A 27,347-nucleotide genomic window follows, 5' to 3' on the forward strand; every position below is an offset into this window, starting at 1 on the left:
TTAGTAATTTCAAGTCCTGCAAAAGCAAACTAGTTATAGCTGAAGCCCACAGAGAAGCAAAACAGTGTAATCAATTTCAATAGTCTGAGTATGCAAAATAACAAACCATGCAAAGGGCACGATCCAACCAAAATTAGTGCTTAATAGCCTCCCTAATTTTAGCAGAAGAGTTCAGTTCATTCATAAATGTGTGTGTTGTGCTAGATTTTGGACCAGCTCTTTGATTCCAATCATATTGCCTACCATGAGAATCAAAGAGAATTTCCTCCCCTTTGCATGTTACTTTGTGCAATCCCAGAGCTTTCTTTAACACGGCAGCTATGACTTATTCATATGTAAAAGAACTCCAGGAGCTTTAGAAATAACCTATTGTTTCAGAAAGCAGTAGGTGTCAATTCTTTCATGTGTGTACATTGTGATCCTTGGTCTTAAGCACAGATTCAGCTGAGATTAGCAAAACTTCTAAACAGATTACACACATGCACACATCTTATGGAGTGGGTGTGGGGAGGGTCTGAGTGTGTCAGAAACCATGAGCAATGTCACCTGGAGGCCAGACTCTTATCACTAGGCTGGTCTCCTAGCAGGGCCTCCAAGCCAGAACAGTCAGATCTGAGACACCAGACTAAGATGTAGCCATCCTCTTCAGGAGTAATGGTCACCTCAGCAGAAGAGAATGAATATTTCTAATGGTGATGGGAGCAGAGAAACTCCTGAAGGGAAGCTACTGGGCAGCAGCAGTTGTAGTTGAAGAGGACACTAGTGGAGGATCTTTCACAGACAATGACAGTGATGCCCAAGCTAACTCTGATTAGTACTGTGCAGAAGAAGGCATTCAGGATACCACCACTGAATATTTTCTTACCTTGAAAACCCTATGATGAAACAACAAACAAACATCAGATAGTTCCAGAAGAGGAGACATCCACATTGGAAAGCACTCAACCAGCTTCTGGGGAAGACCAATGAATAGCTCTATCACTAATGATGCTACTAGATCAAAGTCAAAGGGAAATCTAGTGGCTGACATTCACAGAGGTGAAAGGAAAGTCTAGTGTTGCACAACACATACATTCGGAACATGGAATGTGAGAAGTCAACGTTTCTAATTACAGGGCAAACTAGAAACTATAAAGGAAGAAATGGAATGGTCAAATATTAGAGTACTTGGCATGAATGAATTAAAGTGGACTGGAATGGGACATTTTCAGACAAACACGAAGTATTTTTATTCTGAAAATGACAAACTGACAAGAAACAGAGTGGCTCTAATGCTGATGCGAGATGTAGCACAGGTAGTAAAACACTATAGTGCAAAGTCCGACCAAATCATATCAGTCAGAAATCTCAGAGAATCTGTCAATTTAACCAGCATTCAGGTCTATGCTGCAACAAGAGATGATGAAAAAGAAGTCAAAAACCTTTATGCAGGTGTTCAGGAAATGGATAACACATCAGTGAAGATACGCTGCTAATTATAGGTAAATGGAACACAAAAGTAGGAAATGAAGTAGAATTCCATGTTGTGCCTAGGAATTAAAAAAAACTGTGAATCCAACCTGTTTCGTGTAAATACATACTTCCGGCAACCAACCCAGCCACTGTACACATGGAAATCACCAGATGGCCAGTTAAGAAATCAAATTGACTACATAATTGGAAGTAGAGATGGAGAAGCTGTATGCAAAAGACCTCTTCCAGAAGATCCAAGAAATCAAAGGGAAATTCAAACTTAAATTAGGAATGTTGAAAGGTGAGCAGGGGAACATAGTATCAGATAAAGAGAAGGTGGAGGCAATATTTATTTATTTATTGATTTATCTCCTGCCTTTTTCCTACAAAGGGCTCAAAGCAGCTTACATCATTCTCCTCCATCTTATCCCCACAACAACAACCCTGTGAGGTAGGTTGGGTTGAGAGAATATACCGAAAGGAAATAAATAAAAGATGACTGTCTCCTTCATACAGGTATCCTGTGAGGAAGAGATCAGACTTCTAGAAAGCAAAGCAAAAGCTGCTCTGAAAGCACTTGGAAGTAATAAAGTGCCAAGAGTAGATAAGATACCAAGAGAACTATGCCAAGCTGCAGAGACTGAAATAGTCCCAATCCTAACAAGAATATGCCAGTGAATATGGAAAACAAAACCATGGCCCATAGATTTGAAGCATTCCATATATATTCCAGTCTCCAAGAAAGAAGATGCAAAGAAGTACAGCAAGTGTAGGACCATTGCGTTAACCTCCCATACAAGCAAAGTGATCCTTAAGATGTTGTAACAAAGAATTTTACCCTGTATGCTGTGAGAAATACCTGACATTCAAGCTGGATTCTGAAAAGGAAGAGACACTCAAGATCATATTAAAAATATATGTTTGCTACTGAAGTGCACCAAGGAATTCCAGGAGAAGATCAGTTTATGCTTTATAGACTGCAGCAAAGCCTTATAGGAAAAGGCATAAATGAGCAGGGAGGGAAATGGCTTTGGATCCAATGGAATCTCAGCCCCTTTCTCCATCCTCAGCCCCAGAAATCCTCCATTGCTCTTCTCACCTTCTCATCTGGAGTAAGGCAGCCATAGAGTAATCAGAAGCCCCTGACCAGAAGCTTCTATCATTCATTTTAATGAATACTTGCTTTTAATCACAATATCTTTCAGTGGCTTACATACAAAAGATATTAAAAAATCCTGTTATAATGCACTGCTAAGAACCAATTATCACTGTCTTGTTCCTTTCTTTAATTCTCCAGCTTCAGCTCTGACTCTTGTTCCATTCCTGGAGGCAGTTTTGCAATTCCATAATTACTTTAATCTAATCAGCATGGTCTGATTAGAATCAATTCAGCTAAATTTGGTCTCAAGTGAGTTCTAAGTTTTAACAGACTCACACAAAGCTGATATTGGAAGTGTATTTTCTGTGTTCCAAATCAGCAGGTCTACAATACCAGGGGGACTCATCCCATTCAGTATGAGAGGATATCAGTGTTCCCTTCTCAGGTGTTATTTCCTTTTTCCACATTATAGAGCCCTCTTACCTTGACATAATAGCAGAAGAGCTGTCTTCCCTGTCCCTCAAAAACTCTATTCAAGTATCACGCTGCATGCAGGCATTACCTATTCAGTCCACCCTGTCTATTTATCATATGTGTATACTACATGACATTGCAAAATCTCTCAGTTCCTATGTTGATGGGCAAATACAGCTCATGGTCAAGCCAATATGAACAGAACTGAGGAGAGGGACTGAATAGATGGGAATGCACTGAGAAAAGGGCCCGCACTTATAGACCTGTGCCCCTTATGTGGGTTGATGGACTTTATTCAAGGACAGGGGCTGAACAGTGCTTAAATTCATTCCCCAGTCTTCTTTCCCAGAAGTTATAATTTTGTTTTATCTTGTTAGCTGTACACTCAAAGAGGAGCTCATCATAGATAACCCGTGGAGTGGCCATAGGAACCACCGGAAGGAAGGGCAGGGCAAGACTTCAAGCAGAGAAGTATTTGAGGAGCTATCATAGACTATCTCTAAATATGTAGCCATAGTTTTTCTGTAGTATCTCCTCCATCCTGTGGTACTTAGACTAGGAATGATAGGTTGCAGTCCTGGGGCCACAGAATGCAGTGCTACATCTGTGCCATCCATCTAATCTGTTTCAGGTTTTATTCTCTAGTTTAAATTTCAGACAACGTAGGGCACAAGCCTATGCATGTTTAGCCAGAAAGATGGCCTAGAACTCACAGCATCCCACAGAAATGGATAGAATTGTAATCCTAGAGTCAAGTCTTTTTAGGGTCACAAATCTCCCCATTTATTTTAAAACTTTATTTTAATGGCCATCTCTCTAACATTTAAAAACCCTAAACTGCATCTTTTTATCTTGTGTAACAAAGCTAAAGGCCTAGAAACACTGGCTTTGTGTCTTAAACTTGAAACTGAAGACTCCTCTATTCAGTTTCACAGCATGGTTACAATTTCATTTATTTTAATTTTAAAACTTATATACCACAACCTATAGCCTAATTAAGGGCTCTTTGGGCAATACATTAAAAATCAGTAAGACAAAAAAAAGGCCTTAAAATGCAACAATATTACAGTAGGAATCAGTAGGAGTTATATCCCTTCATAGGTGTGCTGGAAATCCTACCTCTGCAAACCAAAACTGTTGATATCTGTTAACCTTTTTATTCAAACATTTTTAATTGTTATTTATTTTTCGGGCCAGGTCGACTCATAGTATATTGCTTTATACTGCGCTTATTGTGAGCCGCCCCGAGGCTTCGGCAAATGGGGCGGCATAGAAGCCTTCTAAATAAATAAATAACTCCTATATTAGTGAACCAAAGTCTATTAGGGCCAAGCTATATGTGAGATTATTCATGGTTTTAAAACAGTTGTGCTTTAAATTGGGCTCTATTATTTTGAGGAAAAAGCTACAAGACCCTGATGCAGAGCATGCTCCTGACCTGTACTGAGCCCCTGTAACAGTATCTTGAAAACTGCCCCCACCCTTTCCCCTTGAATGTGCAGTTTGCAAAATACTGCAGCAGTATGTTTATATGTGATTTGCAACAAGAAATTCGAGATAATGTTTTGGAATGAGACCCCTCCAGGGCTTTTTCTTAAAAATGGCCAATTTGCAAAGTATGAACAATGTTGGCCCTGATTTAAAAGCTTAATATTTAGGCCTTCTTCTTAAGTGTTTATTCTTGGTTTAAGTGTCGGAGTAGGATTTTTAATGGGTAGCGAAATCTACCTATTAAAATATCCCAGGTTGTATCTGTTAGGTTTATGAAGTGGCCCACTAACACCTGTGCAACAGAAAAGGCAGCACAGACATTTCTACTAAAAATATCCTGGATTTGGATTGAGGAGTCAGACCCTCACATTACATTGTCAGTATGTTGTTCTCATGACTCCATGGTTAACTTTACAGGGTTTTTGTTCACACACAATGTTTACCTACCTGTATGGTTTTTATATTATTTCAAATAATAAACTGACATAAGAGAAAGACAGTGTGTATAAAAGAAAATCCTGGAATGAAAATCTTAGAAACTGGCTACCCTAAGACAAATTAATATCAAACTTTGGGGACTTCAAAATACTGACCTTTTCTAAGTGGCAAGTCCAGATTATAATTAAAAGTTGCTTGTAATTGCCTACCCAGGAAATACAAGAATATTGTTTCTTTCCTTTTATAACTATCTCAGATAGTTAATACTTTAAAAAAGCAGCAGCAGCAGACAGTCAAACAAACTGTAAGCACTATTTAGTGATTAATTCCAATCTTTCACCCTTTCTGGTTGAGACATCTTATTAGTGTATGACAATGTTACTGAAATGTATGTTTTGTTCTTACTGGGATTCAGCAGAGTCTGATCCTTGCTCAGCAGATTTCGTTTGAAAGAAGCTTTTCCCTATGTGACTTCACACAGACTCCAGAAATGTCTTGGTAACAAAGGAGTTTCTATACAGTTTCCTTCTCTGCAAGGAGTCCCGGTTCATTGTGATGTAGGAAGAAACTACTCCTTATGTGCAAAGATGTGTCTGTTCAGAGCTACCCTTTCCACATATGTGTATGGGGAAATTTGCTCATATGCCTATATCAAAACACAGATGGAAGTAAAAATCTGGGAATACTTGAAATCTTTTCTGCTGGTTTTATAGCATTAATTTAAGGATTCTATGTTAATGTCAGGTGATTCATCCATATATGTTTTACTTGAAATTCACTGTGTTGGAACTTATTTGAAGATTATAGAAGCCAAAGCAAAACATGAATGAATCATTTATCCACCGCTTTCCCAACAACAACATATTTGTTTCATTTTCATCCCACAATATATTCTTGACAAGATTTGGTATGTCAGATTTGTTGAGAATATTTAATGCTGGATAGATTCCATGAATATTATATACATTTTCTAGAGATAAAAAATTGTATGTGATCATTTCCATATATTTTAGTTTTGCTGAATGGATGGAAGTTGTTAAAATAAACTGCTTAACTTAATTATGTTTATTGTTTCTAGAATTCACTTTGGCTTGGAGTATTTTCTGGGATGTTATATTAACTTTATTAATTACTCAAATCTATGTAATGCTTTCCACAGAGTCATGAACATAAAATATAGTGACTTCAAACCAACAATGAATAGAATAAAGCAATACAAAATTAATCAGTAGTTAAACCACACTTTCTCCTCTGCTGCAAAACATAACTGTCAGGGTTACACTTTAGGGAAAGCATGTGTGAAGAAGTAAGTTAAGAAGACTGCTAAATGTCAAGACTGTAGGGCCCTGAATAATGTCAATTGGTAAAACATTCCAGAGGGAGGTTACTGCAACAGTAAATGCTCAACTCTCAGGGCCACATGGTGCCCATAGAATTGAGTTATCTTTATTCTGTATCTGTCATCAATGCCATATTTATTACTTGAAAAAGGGAGAGCCTGTGGATTTCCTACAAATAATTTAATGCAGTTTGTTTTCATATATGTAACATACTAAGCACATTCCAAGTAAAAAAGTTCACTAATGTCTAGTTGTCCTTGGAAGCCAGGCAAAATTTGTAATTCGCGTAGCACAACATCCAAGATAAAAACCCCTCTCCTGATTGAGGGAGGGGCAATAATATTAGGAAAAAGCCACAGGAAGTCTTACTGTGTTCAGTATGACAATCTTGACTTTTTTGGATACTGCATGCATCAAATCAAAATATTATGGTCACTATCTGACTTCCACTTTACCTTCACTAATTTTGTTCTTGTAGAATAGACAAGTAGCAAAACAGAAATTGGTGACTCTTGAAACACAGATACACAAGCAGAAACCATCATTTTTTAGATTAGTATTTCTAGCACTTTTCTTGGAGCTCCGCTAACCTGCCCCATTCTGGAAGAGAGAGTTGACACTTGTTTCTAGTTGTTTCAGAAAGCAGTAGTTTCTCCTATGTCAGTGGTCTATTGTGCTAGCACAGGATGTTCCCAGTGGCAACTACATTTGTGGATCCTTGTTTACTTTGCACATGACCACCATAATATAAAGTTACAGATAAGTTGGATGCACATGTGGGGCTCTGTGCAAGCAGGAACTATTCCATTCACTGTCACATTAAGAGAGAAATCCGCATGCATGCATGAATTCCCTTGTGTGTATACTGGAGCCTTTTGACAAAGTGTCATGGGGCCTGTTTCCACTTTAACAGCATTTGGGCCATGTGCTAATGTGAGCAAATGAATCTCATCAACCAAACAGTAACAGAAAAAACTAATTTCTGAAATCACAACATTATATACTACTTACACAATCATGGCTGTTTGCTGTATCTATATACACTTTGTTTATACGTTGTCCCAGGCAAATATATACTAGGTGATTGTTGAGATGGTTTGCATGTAGGGGGGAAAAGGTGGCATAGCTTGGCCACAAGTTTAAAAAGATGCACTGCTATACATAGAGTAAGCCTATAATTCTATACTGTGCAAGCCTGAACCCAAGGAGTTGACTACATGGTTCAATCATTATGTCAGTTTCGGTTCTCACATGCCTTACCCCTGTTGCACTTTATAGGTTAGCACAGCCTTCCACAACCTGCTGCACTCCAGGTGTTTTAGACTACAAGTCCCAGATTTCTGATGCTGGCTGCAACTGGTGGGAATTAATATACAAAAAATCTGGAGGGTGCCAGTTTGGAAAGGTTGGCTTAGCAGCTCACAATGCTGCAGTTAGAGCAGATTATGTCACTCTCAAAAGGAGTATCCCTGTAAAGGTCAGAACTATAGATTTAACAACCCCATGCCCTCTTGACTCCCTGGGTCTGAATTTTCAGCCCCCCCCCCCCCCCATTATTACTTGCCTGGACAACTTTCTTCATGTCAATATTGCATAGATCTTTCTTCTTATGTGTCAGCATCCAGGGTGAGGGTGGCTGACTAGCAAGGTAAAGGCACCCAGGCAGATAGGGTGTGACAAGTCCAATACACACTCCAGACATCAGAGCCAGAAGTCAATATACAAGCCAAGTCCATGCAGAAAGATAGTATAGTCCAGAGCAGCCCAAGGGTTGGAGAACCAAGGAAGGCAGACCAGTCAGGGAGAGTCAGTACCTTGTGGATCCGGGAGTCACAGGAAAGTGCTTCATCAATATCATGAGACCTTGATTACCAAGGCAGCTTCTGAGGGGAAGAGCTGGTTCCTATATAGCTCTTCCCCAAGGCTCCCCAGGTGGAACTCATGAGAGCCCTGGTAGCTGCAGCTGCAGTGGACTGAGGTCAGAATCCTGCTACCCCGAGCTGGTCTGCTGCCCCTTGGCCAGCAGAGGGCGCCCTGAAGCTGCCTTGGGTCTTGACATTATGTTAGGCTTTCTGTCAGGTTTGTTTCACATATACTTTCTCTTTTGGTTGTACTGCCTTGAACTCTATCTGCACCACACAGAGCTACTGTGATCGTGGTACAGTGATTAAGAATGCTGGACTGGAACTATGGAGATCGCAGTTCTAGTTCCACTCAGCAATGAAACTCACTGGCTGACTTTGGGTGGGTTGCAGTTTCAGATTCACATGACTCACAGGATTATAATGGAGAGGAGGAATACCTTGTAAGCTGGCTTGGGATGCAAACTGAATGAATCATCACCACCATCACCATCTTACCACCAGCCATAGATTCCCTTGGCTTTGCATTTCCATCAGCTGTCCTACCTTCCTCTCGCAGTAACAGCCGCCCCTCCTGAACTTAAGTGATAGGAGATTTCTGTCACACACCCCTCTTTCCTGTCTTCTCTGCAGAGATTCCAACGGTATTGGAATATTTGCAGGTAATTTTGGGGAGTTTGGAATGTTTATAAATTGGACTTCTTTGTGCCAATATATCCAATCAGTGCCAAAAGCTTCACCATCACAAGTGCAATACGAAGTACTGTAAAGCACTTACAAAGGAAAATGCTTAAATGCATTACACTCCAAAAGACAAATCAGCATTGCAGTGTTCTAGCAGAGGTGGAAATAGTGTCAAAATATGAGTGATAGGGCAGGAGGGAGATAAAAGTTGAGGTACTACTTTCTTTCCAAATATTCCTGTGTTTAATTTATGTTTAATGCTTGGTAACTAATCTGGTACCATACCGATCCCTATCCTGTATGGATAACAAATGAGCAAGCTGACATAGAACAGCTTTATCCTGGACAAGGAAATGTTTTTACCTGACAAATAAAATATAAATCTTTTCCACTGTTTCTTTGACAAACTGCTTAATAAGCCTTTTCAAGTACTTAGTTTGCTACAGTAAGCTCATGTGCCCTTAACAATTTCAGTCCAATATAGTGTAATGGTGTTTCCTGTGAAGGTTGTAGCACCGTATCTCTTTTCAGCTTACTGACTGGGTTTCTTACTGACTGGGTTTACACATCATGGCAAGCAACCCTGCATGGTTTCCACAGTGTGGAGCTTTTGTCTGGATGTTATTGACAGTCGATCAAGTGGTTTTCACCCTTCTTGGTCAGGTCTCCTGCCTTTGTCGTGTATCCCATCAGTCTCCACCCCTGAAATGCAATCCCACACTGAATGGATGGAGCAGTTCCTGCAGCTCCTGCTGTTTCCAGGGGTCTCCATGGTAGCTGCATGGACCTTAGAAACCACAATGCTGGGTTCCGACAACTGTAGAATCCATGCCGAGTGTGTAAACCATAGAAGATACTTTTTTTCCTATCTGCATTTTTTAAGCAGAAATGTATCATGCTGAAGAACCACCACAGGGTTTGGCAAGTGCAACAGACCATCCTACCGGAGAAACTCCTGTGACTTGTCATGACATGTGAACCTGCCCCCTGTGCTGACATAGGGCAGCACAGAAACGCACCATTCAAATAAGCTACAGAGTGTGCATTCTTTGTGGTACAAACCAGGATGTGCCTGACAGACATTCAGGGCCACTGAGAGTTACCTACCCCTTCTTTCTCCCTTAGTCCTCCAGAGGGTATCCCAGGAGATTTGGGGGCTGAAGCCACTTAGTTTTCTCTCCTCAAAACAATAGCAAGCCCTTTTGTGCTGACCACAGTTCTTTACTCATTTTCCCTCTTTCCTATTTGGAAATCATTTTTTATTATCTCTGCAATGACGGTCGCTGACAGCCCTCCCAAAATATCCAAGTGGCATATTGGAAGGGTTCAGTGGTTCATCACCTGGGGAAAAATTGCACGACTGAAAGAGTCTACCTATTTTGTAATTGGGGTAGGGAGTCTGAAGTTGCAGAAGATACAACATATTTTAATGCTTCCTTTTAATTGTAACCCACATTTGCATCTAAACTACCTTCCATTTCCTGCCTGATTAGAGACAACCCTTCTCTAATTCACCTGTTGTATCTGCTCAAACAACTTTTGCAGATTTTAAAATACTACCAAAGCCAGAAAAAACTGTTTGATCTGAAACAACTATAGAATGCATCTTGTTGTGATGAATTATGTGCATATTACAAGCAATGAGGACTGCTCAGTGTCATATTTAGTTTGTAGTGGGAGGGTGGCACTAACATATGGGCCAAACTATATGAGATGTTGGAGATTTGTGATTGGATGACCTGAAATCTTTTTGTTTGGTGAAATGTAGCTGGGATGGGGGTAACTTCAGACTGGGCCTTGGTTCTTTGGGAAGGGAGTTAAGCTTTTCTGTCTTCCCGATTAGTTTTCTGTGTGCAGTATTGCTTTGTAATCTTCAACCAGGCACCTTATACTTGGTGAAAATATGTATTGTTTGAAAATTAAATTCTGGATTTAATGTGCAATATAATTAACTTTATATATTTTTAAAGAATGCAATTGCATTTCACTGCTTTAAATAAATTTTCCAGCATTGACAAGCAGTTGCTTCTCTTTTTTGTGCTACTGAATTCACCAGCTATGGTTCTTACTTGTCCCCCTCTTAGGAGTCTGTCATGATTGTTGTCTTTGGTTTGGAATTCATCGTACGCATCTGGTCTGCTGGCTGCTGTTGTCGATACCGTGGATGGCAAGGAAGGTTACGATTTGCAAGGAAACCATTCTGTGTAATAGGTAAGTTTTCATCTGTAGAAAGCTTCATTTTAAATTGCAGCAGTACCATCAGAGAAGAGTAAAATTCAAGTAGCTATTAGTTTTATTTGAAATTCAGATTACATTTGGTTGTGATCTTGGTGGTTGCATGGATTTATAAAAGGCGGAAATGGGGGGGGGAGTTTGGACACATGCTATAGCATTTATTAATCACATCTGATTTGCTTGTTGCTGTTATTGGAAATAGAATGGCATATCTTTTCATTTCTGTTGGTATGAGAAAACCTGTGCATTTGTTTGTGGCCTCTAAGGTTAATGTTTAGCATATTTTCAGGAAAACTGTGTTGTCTATATAAGCACTCCTTGTTGCTTTTTGAATCATTTTTATCTTGGCTGTAATCTTCAATAATTTCCTTGTACATTATTCTTTGTGAATGATTGTTGGGAACCACTCAGGACAATTACAAGTTGAAGATGATACCATCTAAACCCCTTGTAAAATTCTGAGAATGAAGCAGGGTGATGAAATCACAAAAGCCTAACTGGCATTACCCTTACTCTTTTGTGTTATTCAAGCATCCCTCTTCCACTTACTCAGCTGGTCTTCTTTGTTTGTTTGTTCATAATATATTTTTCTGAACATGATTTTGTGGCTTCACTCTTCCCTTTATCTCACTATTCATACTTTTCTTATTTCCTTTCTTTCTCTTTCTCCTATATTTCTTTGCATGATATTCAGTCGACAACTTTGCTTCCCCCACTGAAATACTATTGTTATACTGTGTTGTTGTGTTCAGTGAATTCTGCAATTTCCTCTTCATATACTGTGATTCACCATTTTGCTTTTGTTATCTACCATCTTCTCCACCTTGACTCTTCTTTCTGTTATTTATTGTCTTGCACTTATGCCTCAATACTTCAATTTAAAATTTATTTTCATTATTTTGTTCATTATAAGTTTATGTTCTGATTATATTGAGATGTCGCTGTCAACTAAATTAATATTTTCTGCTCTTATTTATCCATATTCTTCCTCATCCCCTCATAGATTTCTATTGTGAATGCTCTTCTTTATATAGAAGCATAGAAACAGAGCGAGTCAGAAGGGGTCTCCCGAGCCATCTAGTCTGACCCCCGGCTCTGCTCACGACATTTCTCCCTCTCTTTCCCCCTCAGTTTTAGCTTTTCTTTTTGTTGATAAGATAACTTCTATTCAGTTTGACTTTTCATTCTCCCCTTTCTTGCCTATAACTATTCCTTTATCATCTTTCTCTTTTCCTCTTCTAAAGAAACGTCATATTCTTCTATCCCTATACTTTCCATTATTCTGAAGAGTTGTTTCTTCCATTCTTCCTAATGTCCTTTTAGAGTATCCCTTGTTTTTTCCTAATTACTTTTACATAATCTATTTTCTCTCCTGTTCTTAAAAACTTACCTTGATTCTTCCGATTTAGGCTGCAATCTCAAAGATTAGGGAATATGCCTCACTGTGTTCAGCAAAATTAACTGTTATGTCAACATGTGCAAGATCACATGGCTAGCTAATTAAAAGAGTCACTGTTTCTTTTAATATCTTCATCTTTTGCTCTTTTGTTTGGAATGGTATATATTGCTCTTGCCTCATAAAGACATGATTTGAAATCATAAATTGCATGATGAAACATTTGCTACGGCTAAATCTTGTTATTTATTTATTGTTAATTTATATTATTGTAATAAATAATAAATAATTTAATAAATAATATTATTGTAAATATTGTTATTTATGTTTGTATTATACTATTTTTCTATTAAAAATACACTTACATATACTAAGATTTGTTCTTTTCTTTTAAATGATGCTATAAAAGACTTTGCTTAATCCCTTTATATTGTCTAGGCTAGATTGTTGCAACACTATCTGGCATGATTTGTTTGTTCTAAATTCTGCAATTTTGCTATGGCTTATTTCTCTTGCACCCATTTGACCTTTCTTTTTCTTTTGTATTTTGCTTTCCTCCCATATTCTTACCGTTTTGTTCTCTTACTCTTTATGGACTGTTCCATTCTTAATATTCTAGTGCTGCAGTAGTTCACTTATGCCCTTTCCTTTTGTTATTTTGTTAGAATGGCCTTCTATCAATATTGGAATATTTCTATCTCTCCATCAATTTTGTTTTAAAATAATATTTGACATCTTTTATTTGCCCCAGCCTTTAACATCATGCCACTCCATTTCCCTCCTTTTTCCTTTATCTATTTTCCTTTATCCATTGGAATATAAGCCTGTGATTAGAGGCCATCTTTATTCAGCATAACTTGGTTTTGAAAGCACTGAATAATTATGTGTTGTTGTTGCTGCCAGAAAAGAAGAAGGGAGGCAGGGTCCTTAGGTACGTAGCTCCTTGCACTCTACCCTCTAGCTTGGGACTGGCTGGGTTTAATATCGAAGGTGCCTTCTGGCTGACTTTGCTGCTTTTAAATTTCAGGTTAGCAGCAAAGAGAGCAGCTATATCTTAAAGCAGGCTTTTCACGTCCTGTATATATTGAATGACATGGGCTGGCTGACATGGACACAGAGCAGTATTGTCCCAGATATTTATTTTGTTGCAGCCCTAGATTCATGTGGTTGTTGGAAGTGGGGTTTGATACACTTCTTTAACAGTGTTAAAGAAGATATAACAACAGGATCATTTCATGTAGTGTATCCCTTTTTTTCTTTTTTTCCCCACTGCTGTCTGTGGCCAAATCAGATTTTGAACATTACTTAATTAAGCATTTTAAAATCTTAAAACCATTCTGTTCGAAACACAAAGACATTTCTGAATGTTGGTAAATACTTATCAGACTCAAATGGAAATGAAATTCTCACTTACCTGCACAGTAGTTGTACCTAATCCCAACATAGATAAGACCATATGGTATCTGCTGAGGTGAAGAGGTGGTGGCCTGAATTTGGTACTAACATGGTTGAATATATAGGGATTCAAACTCTGACTTTTACGAGCTAAGCACTCAAAGACCTGAATGGACAAATCTGGCATTTGGATTTCTCCCCTATTCAGTTTTTATTTTTAATCTTGATTTCTTTCCATCTCAGATGTGGAGAATTTGTAGATTTGGGTATATTCTTATCAGAAACAAACTAAAACAACATTCTCACCCATCCTTGGCTGAATTAGAAAGATTGAGGTTGACAGAGACAACAATGTTGACAAGAACCAACAACTGAGGGAAAAGTGCTCAACACCATTTTGTACATTTCAGCTCTCCCCACAGAAGTTAGTTAAGACAGAAGAATTCTGCAATCTTATTAACAGAAGCTTAAAATCTAGTCTTTATTTTTGATCATGTAAGAAAACTTTGAAACATAATACACGTTTTTTATTGTTCTACTTGTTACTGGAGTGTCTCTTTTTCTTTTTTTGGTTAGTATCCTGGATATGATACACTATAAGATAGTGATGGAAAAGGTAGCACTTGAGGTTGTATCCCATAACCATTTTACTTCTGAGTAGTCCTATTTGTCCAACAGAACTAATCTGGAAGAAATGTTTCATAAATTTCAACTGTAACCCTATATCTACTTAACTGGAAGTAATTCCCATTGAACTCTTTGGAACTTACTTCTGAGTAGACATGGATAAGTTATAATTATGGCCACAGTGTAATAAAATATGCTTAAGTACACTGATTTCAGTTGTGCTGAATTATTTCTCAGTTAAAGTTTTTCTTCTCATCTCTCATTCTCATTCAAGAACCAAGAGGCCAGTGTGATGGCTGGATCATGACATCTGTAGGTGGATCATTTCACATAATGGCTCTGCTTGTGGGGGTAATTTATAACAGTTCCCCTTCCTCATCCCCTGAAACCTCTTGAGCCCCCTCTTCCCAACTCTCTTGGGAGACCTTCTGAACAGCTTAGGAGGCAGTGGAGGGAAGTGGAAGTAGTTTCTGTGAATGGAAGCCTGTGCTGGATTGCCAACAGCAGGGACCCTTCCACTAATGCAGAAGTGGGTAACTTGAGCTGTTTTGGCTTACAACTCCCTTGATCCCTCACCATTGGCTATGTTTGCTAGGGCTGCTAGGAGGGCCGCAAGTTGCTTGCTGGTGCAGTAACACAAATACCCTTTCCACTGGCAAAAGAACTACTCTGGATTCAAACCAGAGTACTGGGCTTGGATTGTGAAAAACTGGGTTTAAGTCAAACCATGCCTGAGGAGCCCGTTGTTGAGTCCTAACTTTCATCTACTTCACTGCATGATTAAGAGAACAAAAGCAACTTCAAGAACAAAAGATCTATGCAGTTGCTGGAGAGGTACTGGTGAAATATAGATAGAATAAATATGCACTGAACTAAAATATGATTGCGCTTGTGTGACCAAGTTGAGGTAAATATTTAATGATTAGATTTTATTTCACTTACTGAAGTTTTGAAGGAATTAACAGCAGAAGAAAAAAGGCTTGTGCCTGAGAGGAATTGCATTGTAAATATAGTATGCTCTTAAAATTATCTTTATTGTTTCCACTAAGAGATTAAAATGAAGCCAGGTTCTTTTAATATGGGAAGCTGGATCAAGATTGAGTCCATCTGATTGGAGAAATTGCCTGGTAGGTTCTCATTAGAATGAGCGTAAGATGCTTGGAGATCCTGATGGGGGAAAGTCTAATGGGAGTCTGTCAGAAGGAATCCAATTGGAGCATTGCTGGAGGAGGCATCTTTGAGACAAGCTGGGGAGTCTGAAGAAGACATCAACCAGAAGGAAAAACAGCTACAAGGCCAGGAGACCCAGCTGAGAGTATGTGGATTGGAAGCTAAAGGAGGGTTGCAAGTGGGGAAAGGAAGACTCCTGGAGTAGCCTTTGGAGGAAAGCTAAACAGAAGCTGTTGGATCAAAGTGAAGATTTTGGGAGGAGGACTCTGGGGAATCATGCTCAGAGTCAAACCTGCTCAGAAAGAATACAAGCCTTTCAAGTTGTTTGTGGGTTAATTGGTGTGGAGCTTGATGGGGGCATTGGCTTAAGGGATAGGAACTGGGATTTCTATCAACTGACTAGTGACAAAATTATCTGTATAGACACCCAGTTTGAAAGTAGTACGAACATTTTTAAAATAATACACTTGATTTCTTTTTAATTTTTACTATGTGCTTTTGTTTACTTCTCTGGTGCCTTTGAACTGTATGGTTTCACATTTAATGGCCAGCTACCTTAGAGGGAAAGGCGTGGTTTAAATAAAGGAGTGTAGTCCAATGGTGGCAGCAAAAGCAAAGTGGGGGGGGAGGGGGACAACCAGGCGATGAGGCTAATCCTTCAACTTGAGGAATAGGGGTGGGTTTGCCCTAGTGTAAAGGCCGCACCCTGACTCAGATTTTCTGCAAATTGACACACAAGGCGACATGGTATTCTTGCCATTTGCCAAGTCAAAATCACTGCTAAACTTTATGAAATGCAGTGTTTTGAATAGAAGCTCAGTAGGTGTGTTTTTGAATGTTGTTGAGCTTTATGTAAGCGTGCTAATTTTTTTTCTTTTAAATAATTGTATAATGTTATAGGCTGTGTTGGAATTATTGGAATTGCAGTAACTATTTTTTTAAAAATCAATTACAAGTTATGTGGAAAGGACTAAAGTGTGTTCTTTTCCCTTCATGCCCTACCCAAGAAGTAAATACTTTCAAGTAACAGCATCTTTGAAAGCACAGATATTTCTTAAATATTGCTTATTAGATTTATATTTAAACATGAATGTTCTTAGCATGTTGCCCCTGGGTACCATGTCTTACCTTAATACCATGCTGTTTGAATAGCTGGTGTGACTGCTGTGGACATATGTAGTGATCAAAAGAAATTTTACTAGACTGACTGCATGGGAGCGTGAAACAGAGACAAATGTGGCAAATAATAGTTTCTCGGCAGAGGCACGGTGCTGTTGGACCAGTACTATGTACATACCAGTACTGTGTACTGGTGCACAGCTGCTGAGCAGTAGCAGCACAGGCCATAATGTCTGTGCCACACTCCCAAGGGGAGTCCAGAAATGCAAGCATCTGTGGTGGTCCACATCAACAAACCCATTCTAGGAGTTTTACCTCCACCAGGAACAGGTCACTTGTAATATGTGACTGCCCAGTCAAAAGCAAGCCCCTTCCAAGATGCTTTGCATTACAACAGGGAGCAGCACATTGTTACTGAGCAAATCCATTATCTTCAGCCCCGCTTACTGTAGTGATTGCACAGACAAAATAACTTGGATGGAATAGGAAATCTGTGAGAAGGTGGCAGGTGACGTCAGCATCCTTGCTAATAAGAAGGGCCCGCATACCTGAAGGCCCTGGATCTGCTATACCACTGGTGTACAGTCATCTGTTTCACAAGACATTAGCAGTTTCAAGGAGAAATTAGGCATATTAGTTCATCCTAGAGCTGCGTGGTTTTGTCTGCTCTGCAGAGGAGTGTAAGCAAGGACTCTGATGACAGACAGCGTGCCATTCATGTCAGTATAAAGCTGAGAAAATCCTGCTGCAGTGAAGTTTTTGCAGCTGCTCTTTCCCTGCCTACTTCTTCTCGTTGATTACTGAAGTCAAATTGTGGTCTTTTTTCTGCTTAAAAGAATGCATATCATTTCTGTTTATTGACAAATGTTTATTATGTATACCATTCTGTCATTTCCCAAAAATAATGTAAACCTCAGCAATCCATCATGACTACCATTTCTGCAAGTACCATTTAAAAAAGCGTTGCAAGATACCTGGCCCCTGAACCAGGGACTCAATATGGTGCCCCCCACTAGTAAAAACACAATCATAAACGACAAAATTGGCTGTTGGTACCCTACAGTCTCCTGCCTCCCACTGCTTATTGGCATGACCAGCCATGGAGCTGTGAATAGCACAGTGCAAGTTTGGAGGGACTGTGAATGCTCCAGAGAGCGTACTCGCCTTTGTTTGTTTGTTTGTTTGTCAGTTACGTATGTTTAGTTTTCCAAGCCCAGGGATTCTTAAATCAGGACTAAACTACTCAAGGCTGAAAATAACAACTTGCAATGTATCACCCTTGAAAAATTCCCAAGCCAGCACAAGCAACTGACATAAATTGAACAAATATGTCTCCATTTAATTTGTAGTTTCTGAAAAATTCTGTATTATAGAAACTCCTTGGGACAGGAATCTCACCTTACCTCATATTTTAGTGCAGTATCTGCTCCGCCAATTGCTTTTTAATTGGTGTTTTTTTAAAAAAAATATTATTGAAAGTTTATGTAAGAAGTTCTTATTATTGAAGCAGTTCTTTATATATGAAAAGCTGAATAAAATGTTTGGAAAACATAAATGCAAGGGAGCTTCTTCTGCACTGGACCAAACTCTTATCATATTCTTCTATGCATTAGTGACATTGCTTTAAAATAAAAAAGTGTAAACTGGGGAAACTGGAATAATAAAACATTATTTTACCTGGCTTAAACTATCCTTATAAAGAGGATTGAAGTAATAACACTCCAGTGAGAAAGCATCAAATCCACGTGTATTTTTTAGTCAATCAGTTCAGAGAAGTTGGTCCATGCTTCACCTTTCTGTTTCAAAGTCTTTTCAGTCCTTAGCCGTCTTAGCTTCTATGTTTGATATATGACAGGTATACATTCCATCCCAGCGTTACCACATTCACAAACATCACACGATAGTGAGAGGGGAGAAATAGAAAATTGATCATCTGAGCTCCTGGCCACAAAGTGAGTTCTGCCAAGTAATAGTCCCAGAACTTCTCCCTAAATTCATTCAGTCCATCTGCCATACTATGACCTTGGAGCAGCCTCATCACTGTGAAATACCAGAGTCCAAATGCTGGAGCAAAGATCTGATCAATTGTTACCTTTATGATGACAATTTTAACATGATGAACTCCTTTTCTTGGGGCGATTTTGTCTATCCAGAAGTACCAGTAATGCAAGAGTGGTCCCATGCTACATCCTGTAATAAACATGTGCGCTGTACGGTCACCATCCCATTTTTGTGTGGGTTTTCGCCTTCTTTCCAAAGACTGCTGAATGATATCTGCAGTTCCCAGTAAAAAACCACTGCTCACTGTATTGGTAATGATAAGGTTTCGACCTCCAAAAAGCGGTGCATAATACCGTGCCAGAATGGCTAACTTTTGTATAATACGGCCCCGCATCTTCTTTTCTTTCCTGTCTGAAATAAATGCATGCAGGTCAGGTAACTAGTGTAAGGGCATTTGTCCTGACCTTTCATCTTCTTCCCTTCTCAGATTGATACTGCTTTTTTTCAAGAACTATTGTATTTTAACTTTGTAGGAGTTATTTAAATCTATGCACCTCATGATGAAGACAAGAAGCAAAGCTAACTTAGGTCAGGGACATTACATGAGGCACAGGAAGTACATCATAATATTCTAGTGAAGAATTTTACTTTTTATGTTGAATTGTGATGTCACTGCTTCATCTTCAAATCTTGCTGCTCATATAGCTGAAAAATCATACCTTGAACTAATAGAAATAACTACCCTTACAGATATAGAAATAACTACCCTTATACCACATTAGAGGCAAACCCCAAAGAAAGGAACGTTTAATTCTACTTAAATTGTGTTGATTTCAATGTCCCTTAAATACAATTTGGTTTCTCTTAATTGTGCCCTTGATTTCTTTTGACTGTGAATATTCAATTAGTTGCTTTCCCACTTTAAAAAAGTGTATGAAGCAACTTACATCAAAAACAATCAACAAAGTTCCAGTTTCACTTTTTATTTATTACATTTCCATACTGCCCAATAGCTGAAGATTTGGTTCACAATGACTTTAATTTACATTGTGACTAAATTTCATTTATTTCAGTGAGTCTGCTGTTAAGACCTATACAAAATAAACGCAAAAATTAAAATAATTAAAATGTAGAAAATAGCACAAATAAAGCATTATCATTTCAGTATAGTAGAGTTTCAGTACAACAGTTTCTACTATATCAATCTCCTTCATGGATCTCTGCCTTGTTGTGGCAAAGGGGCTTGCGTAGCTCAATGAAGGTGTGAGCTATGCTGTGCAGGGCCATGCAAGGTGGACAGGTCATAGCAGAGAGCTCTGACAAAACGTGATCCACTGGAGAAGGAAATGGCAACCCACTGCAGTATCTTTGCCAAGAAAATCCCATGGACAGTACCAAAAGGCAAAAAGATATGATACCAGAAGATGAGCCCCTCAGGTCAGAAGGTGTCCAATATGCTACTGGAGAAGAATGGTGGGCTTTCTGGACACTCAGTTGCTGATGTATCTGGTGGTGAAAGGTGAATCTGATGCTGCAAAGATCTATACTCCACAGGAACCTGGAATGTAAGATTCATGAATCCAGGCAAGCTGGATGTGGTCAAACAAGAGATGACAAGACTGAACATCAACATCTTAGGAATCAGTGAACTAAAATGGACAGGAATGGGTGAATTTAATTCAGATGACCATCAGGTATACTACTGCGGGCAAGAATCCCTCAGAAGAAATGGAGTAGCTTTCATAGTAAAAGGTTCAATAAAAGAGTAGGAAAAGCAGTACTGGGATACAATCTCCAAAATGACAGAATGATCTCAGTTCGAATCCAAGGAAAACCTTTCAACATCACAGTAGTCCAATTCTATGCCCCAGCCACTGGTGCTGAAGAGGCTGAAGTTGACCAGTTCTATGAAGGCCTACAACACCTTCTAGAATTAACTCCAAAAAATGATGTCCTTATCATCATGGGGGATTGGAATGCTAAAGTAGGAAGCTAGAAGATAACTGGAATAACAGGCAAGTTTGGCCTTGGAGTACAAAATGAAGTAGGGCACGGGCTGGTAGAATTTTGTCAAGAGAATACGATGGCCATAGCAAACACTCTTTTCCAACAACCCAAGAGATGACTCTACACATGGACATCAGCAGATGGTCAACACGGAAATCAGATTGACTATGTTCTCTGAAGCCAAAGCTGGAGAAGCTCTATACAGTCAGTAAAAACTAGACCAGGAGTTGACTGTGGCTCAGATCATGAGCTTTTCGTTGCAAAATTTAGGCTTAAGTAGAAGAAAGTAGTGAAAAGCACTAGGCCACTCAGGTATGACCTAAATCATATTCCTGATGAATATACAGTAGAGGTGACAGATAGATTTAAGGAATTAGATCTGATAGACAGAGTGCCTGAAGAACTATGGACGGTGGTTCGCAACATTGTACAAGAGGCAGCAACTAAAACCATCCCAAAGAAAAAGAAATGCAAGAAAACAAAATGGCTGTCTGAGGAAGCTTTACAAATAGCTGAGGAAAGAAGGGAAGTGAAAGGCAAGGGAGAAAAAGAAAGATATACCCAATTGAATGCAGAATTCCAGAGAATAGCTAGGAGAGATGAGAATGCCTTCTTTAATGAACAGTGCATTAAAGATGGGCATGATAAAGGACCAAAATGGCAGGGACCTAACAGACGCAGAAGAGATTAAGGTGGCAAGATTACACAGAGGAACTATACAAGAATGAGCTTAATGTCTGTGATAACCACGATGGGGTGGTCACTGACCTTGAGCCAGACATCCTGGAATGTGAAGTCAAATGGGCCTTAGGAAGTCTGAACAACAACAAAGCTAGTGGAGGTGACAGTATTCCAGCTGAGCTATTCAAAATCCTAAAAGACGATGCAGTTAAAGTGCTACACTCAATATGCCAGCAAATTTGGAAAACTCAGCAGTGACCACAGGATTAGAAAAGGTCAGTTTACATTCCCATCCCAAAGAAGGGCAATGCCAAAGAACGTTCAAACTACTGCACCATTGCACTCACCACCTCCTTCCGCGCCGCCCTCCAGAGGCCAGGACCACCGGCCCAGGACCCGGCTCCAGCCTGCTTCCCCCGCGCGGGTGAGAGACGCGCTGGGAAGGGGCGGAGCTCAGGGAGGGCCCTGCGGCCCATAAAGCGCCAGCGGCGGCCAAAGGGCGGCGGCCAAAGGGCCGTCGCCGCCGTTTGGGAGCCGTTTGGGGGCCAAGTGGGGGGCTGGGCTGGCCAGGGGCCATGTTTTAATTGGTCCACCTGCTGCACCGCGCTGCGCTGTCGCCGTCGCTGCTGCTGCTGCTGCTGAACTGAGGCATACCGCCGAGCCAGGGGCCAGCTGATGCCGCTCCTGCGGCCATCGCTGGACCACCCTGGGCACGGAGGACGCCAGGGCCACACCAGGCCCGCCGCTGACGGCGCGGAGGAGGGTGCCGCCATCTTGCCACTGGACAGGTTTCCGCGCCCCTCCCTGCTCCCCCCCCGCCAGTGCCGGTGAGAATGACACCAGTTTGGGGAGGGGCGCGTGGGCGGGCGCCAGTTTAACCCGCTGGACCTGGCCTAGGGCAGGGCGGGCTTGGAGCTCCCCCCCCCCCCCCCCCGGGACATCGGCTGCATTCTGCGGCTCGGTCTACCTGCCGCACTGCGCTGCACAGTTGCTGCCGCCGCCGCCAGACTGGGGCGCACCACCGAGGAAATGGGGAGTTTTGATTGTTTTTATAATTTGATTGTATTTTAATCTGTTTTAATTTGTTTTTATGGAGTCGTCCCTGGCCATGTTGACGTTTGTGTTTCCTGGGGAGCGTGTGGGCGCCGCCATTGGCGTGGTCATGGGCAATGGACATAACAGTGGTGGGGGCTTAACGTGTCCGCGTAGAAGGAGGGACAGATGGTTGACACCTGTCCCTCCTTCTGGTTTTGCCCCCAGCCAGAGGGTTCCAGGTAATCTTGTCAACTGCCCCTTGGGCCTGACGGTGCTGCTGCTCAATGCCAGGTCGGTCAACAATAAATCTTCCCTCATCCATGACTTGATTGTGGATGAGGGGGCTGACCTGGCTTGCATAACGGAGACCTGGGAGGGAGGGGGGGGATGTCGCCCTCTCTCAAATGTGCCCGCCCGGGTATCTGGTTCAGCACCGTTCACGCCCAGAGGGGAGGGGAGGGGGGGCTGCTTTGGTTTACCGAGCCTCCATCTCTCTCACGGGACTTCCAGTCCCTTCGAGGCCAGGGCTGGAGTGCCTCTACTTGGTGTTGGGCGACCGAGACAGATTGGGGATTCTGTTGGTGCACCATGAACCCTTCTGCCCAACAGTCTCCCTGCCTGAGCTGACGGAGAACGTCTCGGACCTGGTGTTGAGGACCCCCAGGATGTTGGTCCTGGGGGACTTCAATCTCCATGCCGAGACTGGTCTGACCGGGGTGGCTCAGGACTTCATGGCCTCCATGACGGCCATGGGGCTGTCTCAGCATGTCACCGGCCCAACCCATGAACATGGACACACTCTGGACCTGGTTTTCTCGACAGGGCAGGAAGAGGGTGGTCTGAGGGTGAGGAATTTATGTTTGACACCCCTGTCATGGTCAGATCACTTCCTGGTGAGGTTTGTGCTTGAGAGCGGCCTCTCCCTCTGTAAGGGTGCGGACCCGATTGTGTGGGTCCGCCCCCGGAGCCGGATGGATCTGGATGGATTCCTGAAGGCCCTGAGGGAGTTTCCGGCTGACAAGACTGACTGGTGCTCCTGTTGAGGCTCTGGTCGAACTGTGGAACGGGGAGATGACCAGGGCTGTTGACACGATCGCTCCTAAGCATCCTCTCCCACCAGGCAGAGCCCACTCTTCCCCCTGGTATACACCTGAATTGCGGGCGATGAAGCAGGCTGGGAGATGGCTAGAGCATAGGTGGAGGAGATCATGGGATGAATCTGACCGAACACACCTGAGAGCCCATTATCGGGCCTATGCTGAGGCAGTGAGGGTGGCGAAAAAGAATTTCTTTTCCGTTTCCATTGCCTCTTCAAAATGCCGTCCAGTGGAGCTTTTTTGAGTGGTGCAAGGCCTGGTTCGTCCAGGTTCTAAGAAAGATCTGGTTCCACCCTTGAAGGCCCGCTATGACGACTTTGCCAAGCATTTCAGGGAGAAAATCGCTCAGATTCGTCACGAGCTAGACTCTACTAGTGACTCAGAAGTTTCTGGGGAGACACCAATGCTGCCATCTGGTCCAAAATTAATGGATGAATTTCAGTTATTGCGGCCTGATGATGTGGATAAGGTGCTTGGACGAGTACGTCCCACCACCTGCCTATTGGACCCTTGCCCGTCTTGGTTAATAAATAATTCCAAACACGGGATTGGGATCTGGATCTTGGAAGTGGTTAACGCCTCTCTGAGGGAGGGTCGGGTGCCTGCCCCTTTAAAGGAGGCGGTAGTCTGACTGGTCCTGAAGAAAGCGTCACTGGATCCAGAGATGGCCACTAATTATAGTCCAGTGACCAACATCCCGTTTCTGGGCAAGGTGTTGGAGCGGGTGGTGGCAGGACAACTCCAAGCTCTCTTGGATGAAACTGATTATCTGGACCCATTTCAGTCCGGCTTCAGACCCGGGTACGGTACTGAATCTGCCTTGGTCGCCCTGTACGATGACCTGTGCAGGGAGAAGGACAGCGGGAGTGCGTCCCTGTTGGTTCTTCTGGACCTCTCAGCGGCTTTCGATACCATCGACCATGGTATCCTTCTGGATAGGCTAGCGGGATTGGGGGTCGGAGGCACTGCTTTGCAGTGGTTCCGCTCCTATCTCAATGACCGATTCCAGAAGGTGGTGCTGGGGGACTATGGCTCTGCGCCATGGCAGCTATGCCATGGAGTACCGCAGGGGTCCATTTTGTCCCCTTTGCTTTTTAACATCTACATGAAACCGCTGGGAGAGGTCATCAGGAGGTGTGGGCTGCAGAATCATCAGTACGCTGATGATACCCAGCTCTACCTCTCGTTTTCCACCAATCCAGGTGAGGCAGTGGCTGTGCTGAACTGGTGCCTGGCCAAGGTAATGGGCTGGATGAGGGCCAATAAACTGAAGCTCAATCCAGACAAGACGGAGTTCCTGTTGGTTGGCGGATCAGGCTTCAGAGAGGGTGAATTGAACCTTGTCCTGAATGGGGTTGCACTCCCTCTTAGGGACAAGGTCCGCAGCTTGGGAGTGCTTCTTGACCCAGAGCTTTCATTGGAAGCTCAGGTGACAGCAGTGGCGAGGAGCACTTTCCTTCAGCTTCGGCTGATCCATCAGCTGTGCCCCTACCTGGAGTACGACTGCCTGGCGACAGTGACACACGCGTTGGTGACTTCCTGACTTCCCGTCTTGACTTCTGTAACACACTCTACGTGGGGCTACCCTTGAAGACGGTCCGGATACTTCAATTGGTTCAAAATAGAGCTGCCAGGCTGCTGACGAGGACTGGGCGTTATGTTCATATGACTCCAGTCCTCCGTCAGCTTCACTGGCTTCCCATTGAAGTCCGGGCCCAATTCAAGGTGTTGGTGATGACCTATAAAGCCCTAAACGGCTTGGGTCCTGGCTACCTGAAGGAGCACTTACATCCATATATGCCCGCCCGACCCCTGAGATCTGTGGGAGAGGCCCTTCTCTGGGAACCCTCCGTGAAGGAAATTAGGAGGGTAAGTACCCGGAGGAGGGCTTTCTCTGCAGTGGCGCCCAATCTATGGAATGCGCTCCCCAGAGAGGTCCGCCTGGCACCATCATTATTTGTTTTTCGGTGCCAGGCGAAGACCTTTTTATTCAAACGTCATTTCAATTGCTAATATTATTTCCTTATTTTATTCTTTGGCCAGGGCGACTTATTTTGTATTGTAATTCATTTTATATTTTTAATGTATTATATTTTAATGTTTTGTGAGCCGCCCCGAGGCTTTGGCGAATGGGGCGGCATAGAAATTTTCTAAATTAATGAATAAATAAATATATTTCACATGCTAGCAAAGTTATGCTCAAAATCCTACAAGCTAGGCTCCAGCAGTATGTGGACCGAGAACTACCAAAAGTACAGGCAGGATTTTGAAGAGGGAGAGGAACTAGAGATCCAATTGCCAACATACGCTGGATCATGGAGAAAGCTAGGGAGTTCCAGAAAAACATCTACTTCTGCTTCATTGACTATGCTAAAGCCTTTGATTGTGTGGATCACAACAAATTGTGGCACGTTTTTAAAGAGATGAGAGTACCAGACCATCTTATTTGTCTCTTGAGAAACCTGCATGTGGGTCAGGAAGCAACAGTGAGAACTGGACATGGAATCACTGATTGGTTCAAAATTGAGAAAGGAGTTCGACAAGGCTGTATACTGTCGCCCTGTCTATTTAACTTATATGCAGAGCACATCATGAGAAAGGCGGGGCTAGGTGAATCACTAGTTGGAATTAAGATTGCTGGGAGAAATATCAACAACCTCAGATATGCAGATGATACCACTCTCATGGCAGAAAGTGAAGAGGAACTAAAGAGCCTCTTGATGTGGGTGAAGGAGGAGAGTGCAAAAGTTGGCTTGCAACTCAACATTAAGAAAACTAAGATCATGGCATCCCGTCCTCTCACTTCCTGGCAAATAGATGGGGAAGAAATGGAGGTAGTGACAGATTTTATTCTCCTGGCCGCCAAGATCACCACAGACGGAGACTGCAGCCAAGAAATTAAAAGACGCTTGCTCCTGGGGAGGAAAGCTATGGCAAATCTAGACAGCATACTAAAAAGCAGAGACATCACCCTGCCAACAAAAGTGCGTATAGTCAAGGCTAGGGTTTTCCCAGTTACAATGTATGGCTGTGAAAGCTGGACCATAAGGAAGGCTGAGTGCCAAAGGATTGAGGCCTTTGAATTGTGGTGCTGGAGGAGACTCCTGCGAGTCCCTTGGACAGCAAGGTGATCAAACCAGTCAGTCCTAGAGGAGATCAACCCTGACTGCTCTTTACAAGGCCAGATCCTGAAGATGAAACTCAAATACTTTGGCCACCTAATGAGAAGGAAGGACTCCCTGGAGAAGAGCCTAATGCTGGGAATAATAGATGGCAAAAGAGGAAGGGGATGGCAGAGATGCGGTGGCTAGATGGAGTCACTGAAGCAGGTGGTGTGAGCTTAAGTAGACTCTGGGGGATGGTGGAGGACAGGAAGGCCTGGAGGAATGTTGTCCATGGGGTCACGATGGGTCGGACACAACTTCGCGACTAACAACAGCAACTGTATCAATCAATCAATCACCTTCAGAATTTCCTGGATAATGAAGGTAAGATAATTTTAATCTTTGTCTCTGCCCAGAAGTTCTAGAGGTAGGTCTTGCTACCCGAAAAGGCCGTTCCCGGTGCCCAAAGTGATCTGACTTCCATAAAAGACCCACAGCATTCCCACCTTCAGGGAAGGTGATATTGGTACATTCATACAGGGAAGGTATCTCTTAAAATGCATAGCATGCAAGTCACTTATCATTTTGAAGAAAATAAACAGCAGAATGAATTGGACCTGGCATCTAACTGAAAGCCAAT

The 27,347-nt window shown here is 42.0% G+C and overlaps 1 protein-coding gene across 5 annotated transcripts in view; it reads left to right on the forward strand.

Annotated features, from left to right (window-relative positions):
* Positions 1-27,347, forward strand: part of KCNQ5 (potassium voltage-gated channel subfamily Q member 5) — a 370,992-nt gene that overhangs the window by 277,959 nt on the left and 65,686 nt on the right. For all 5 annotated transcript variants that reach the window (XM_044422148.1, XM_044422150.1, XM_044422152.1 and 2 more), the window contains exon 3: positions 10,925-11,051. In XM_044422148.1, the coding sequence (XP_044278083.1) occupies positions 10,925-11,051 (127 nt within the window). The remainder of the gene's footprint in view (positions 1-10,924; positions 11,052-27,347) is intronic.

The sequence above is a fragment of the Varanus komodoensis genome, unplaced genomic scaffold, assembly GCF_004798865.1.
Source record: "Varanus komodoensis strain SLA01 unplaced genomic scaffold, ASM479886v1 scaffold12, whole genome shotgun sequence".
Lineage (NCBI taxonomy): Eukaryota > Metazoa > Chordata > Lepidosauria > Squamata > Varanidae > Varanus > Varanus komodoensis.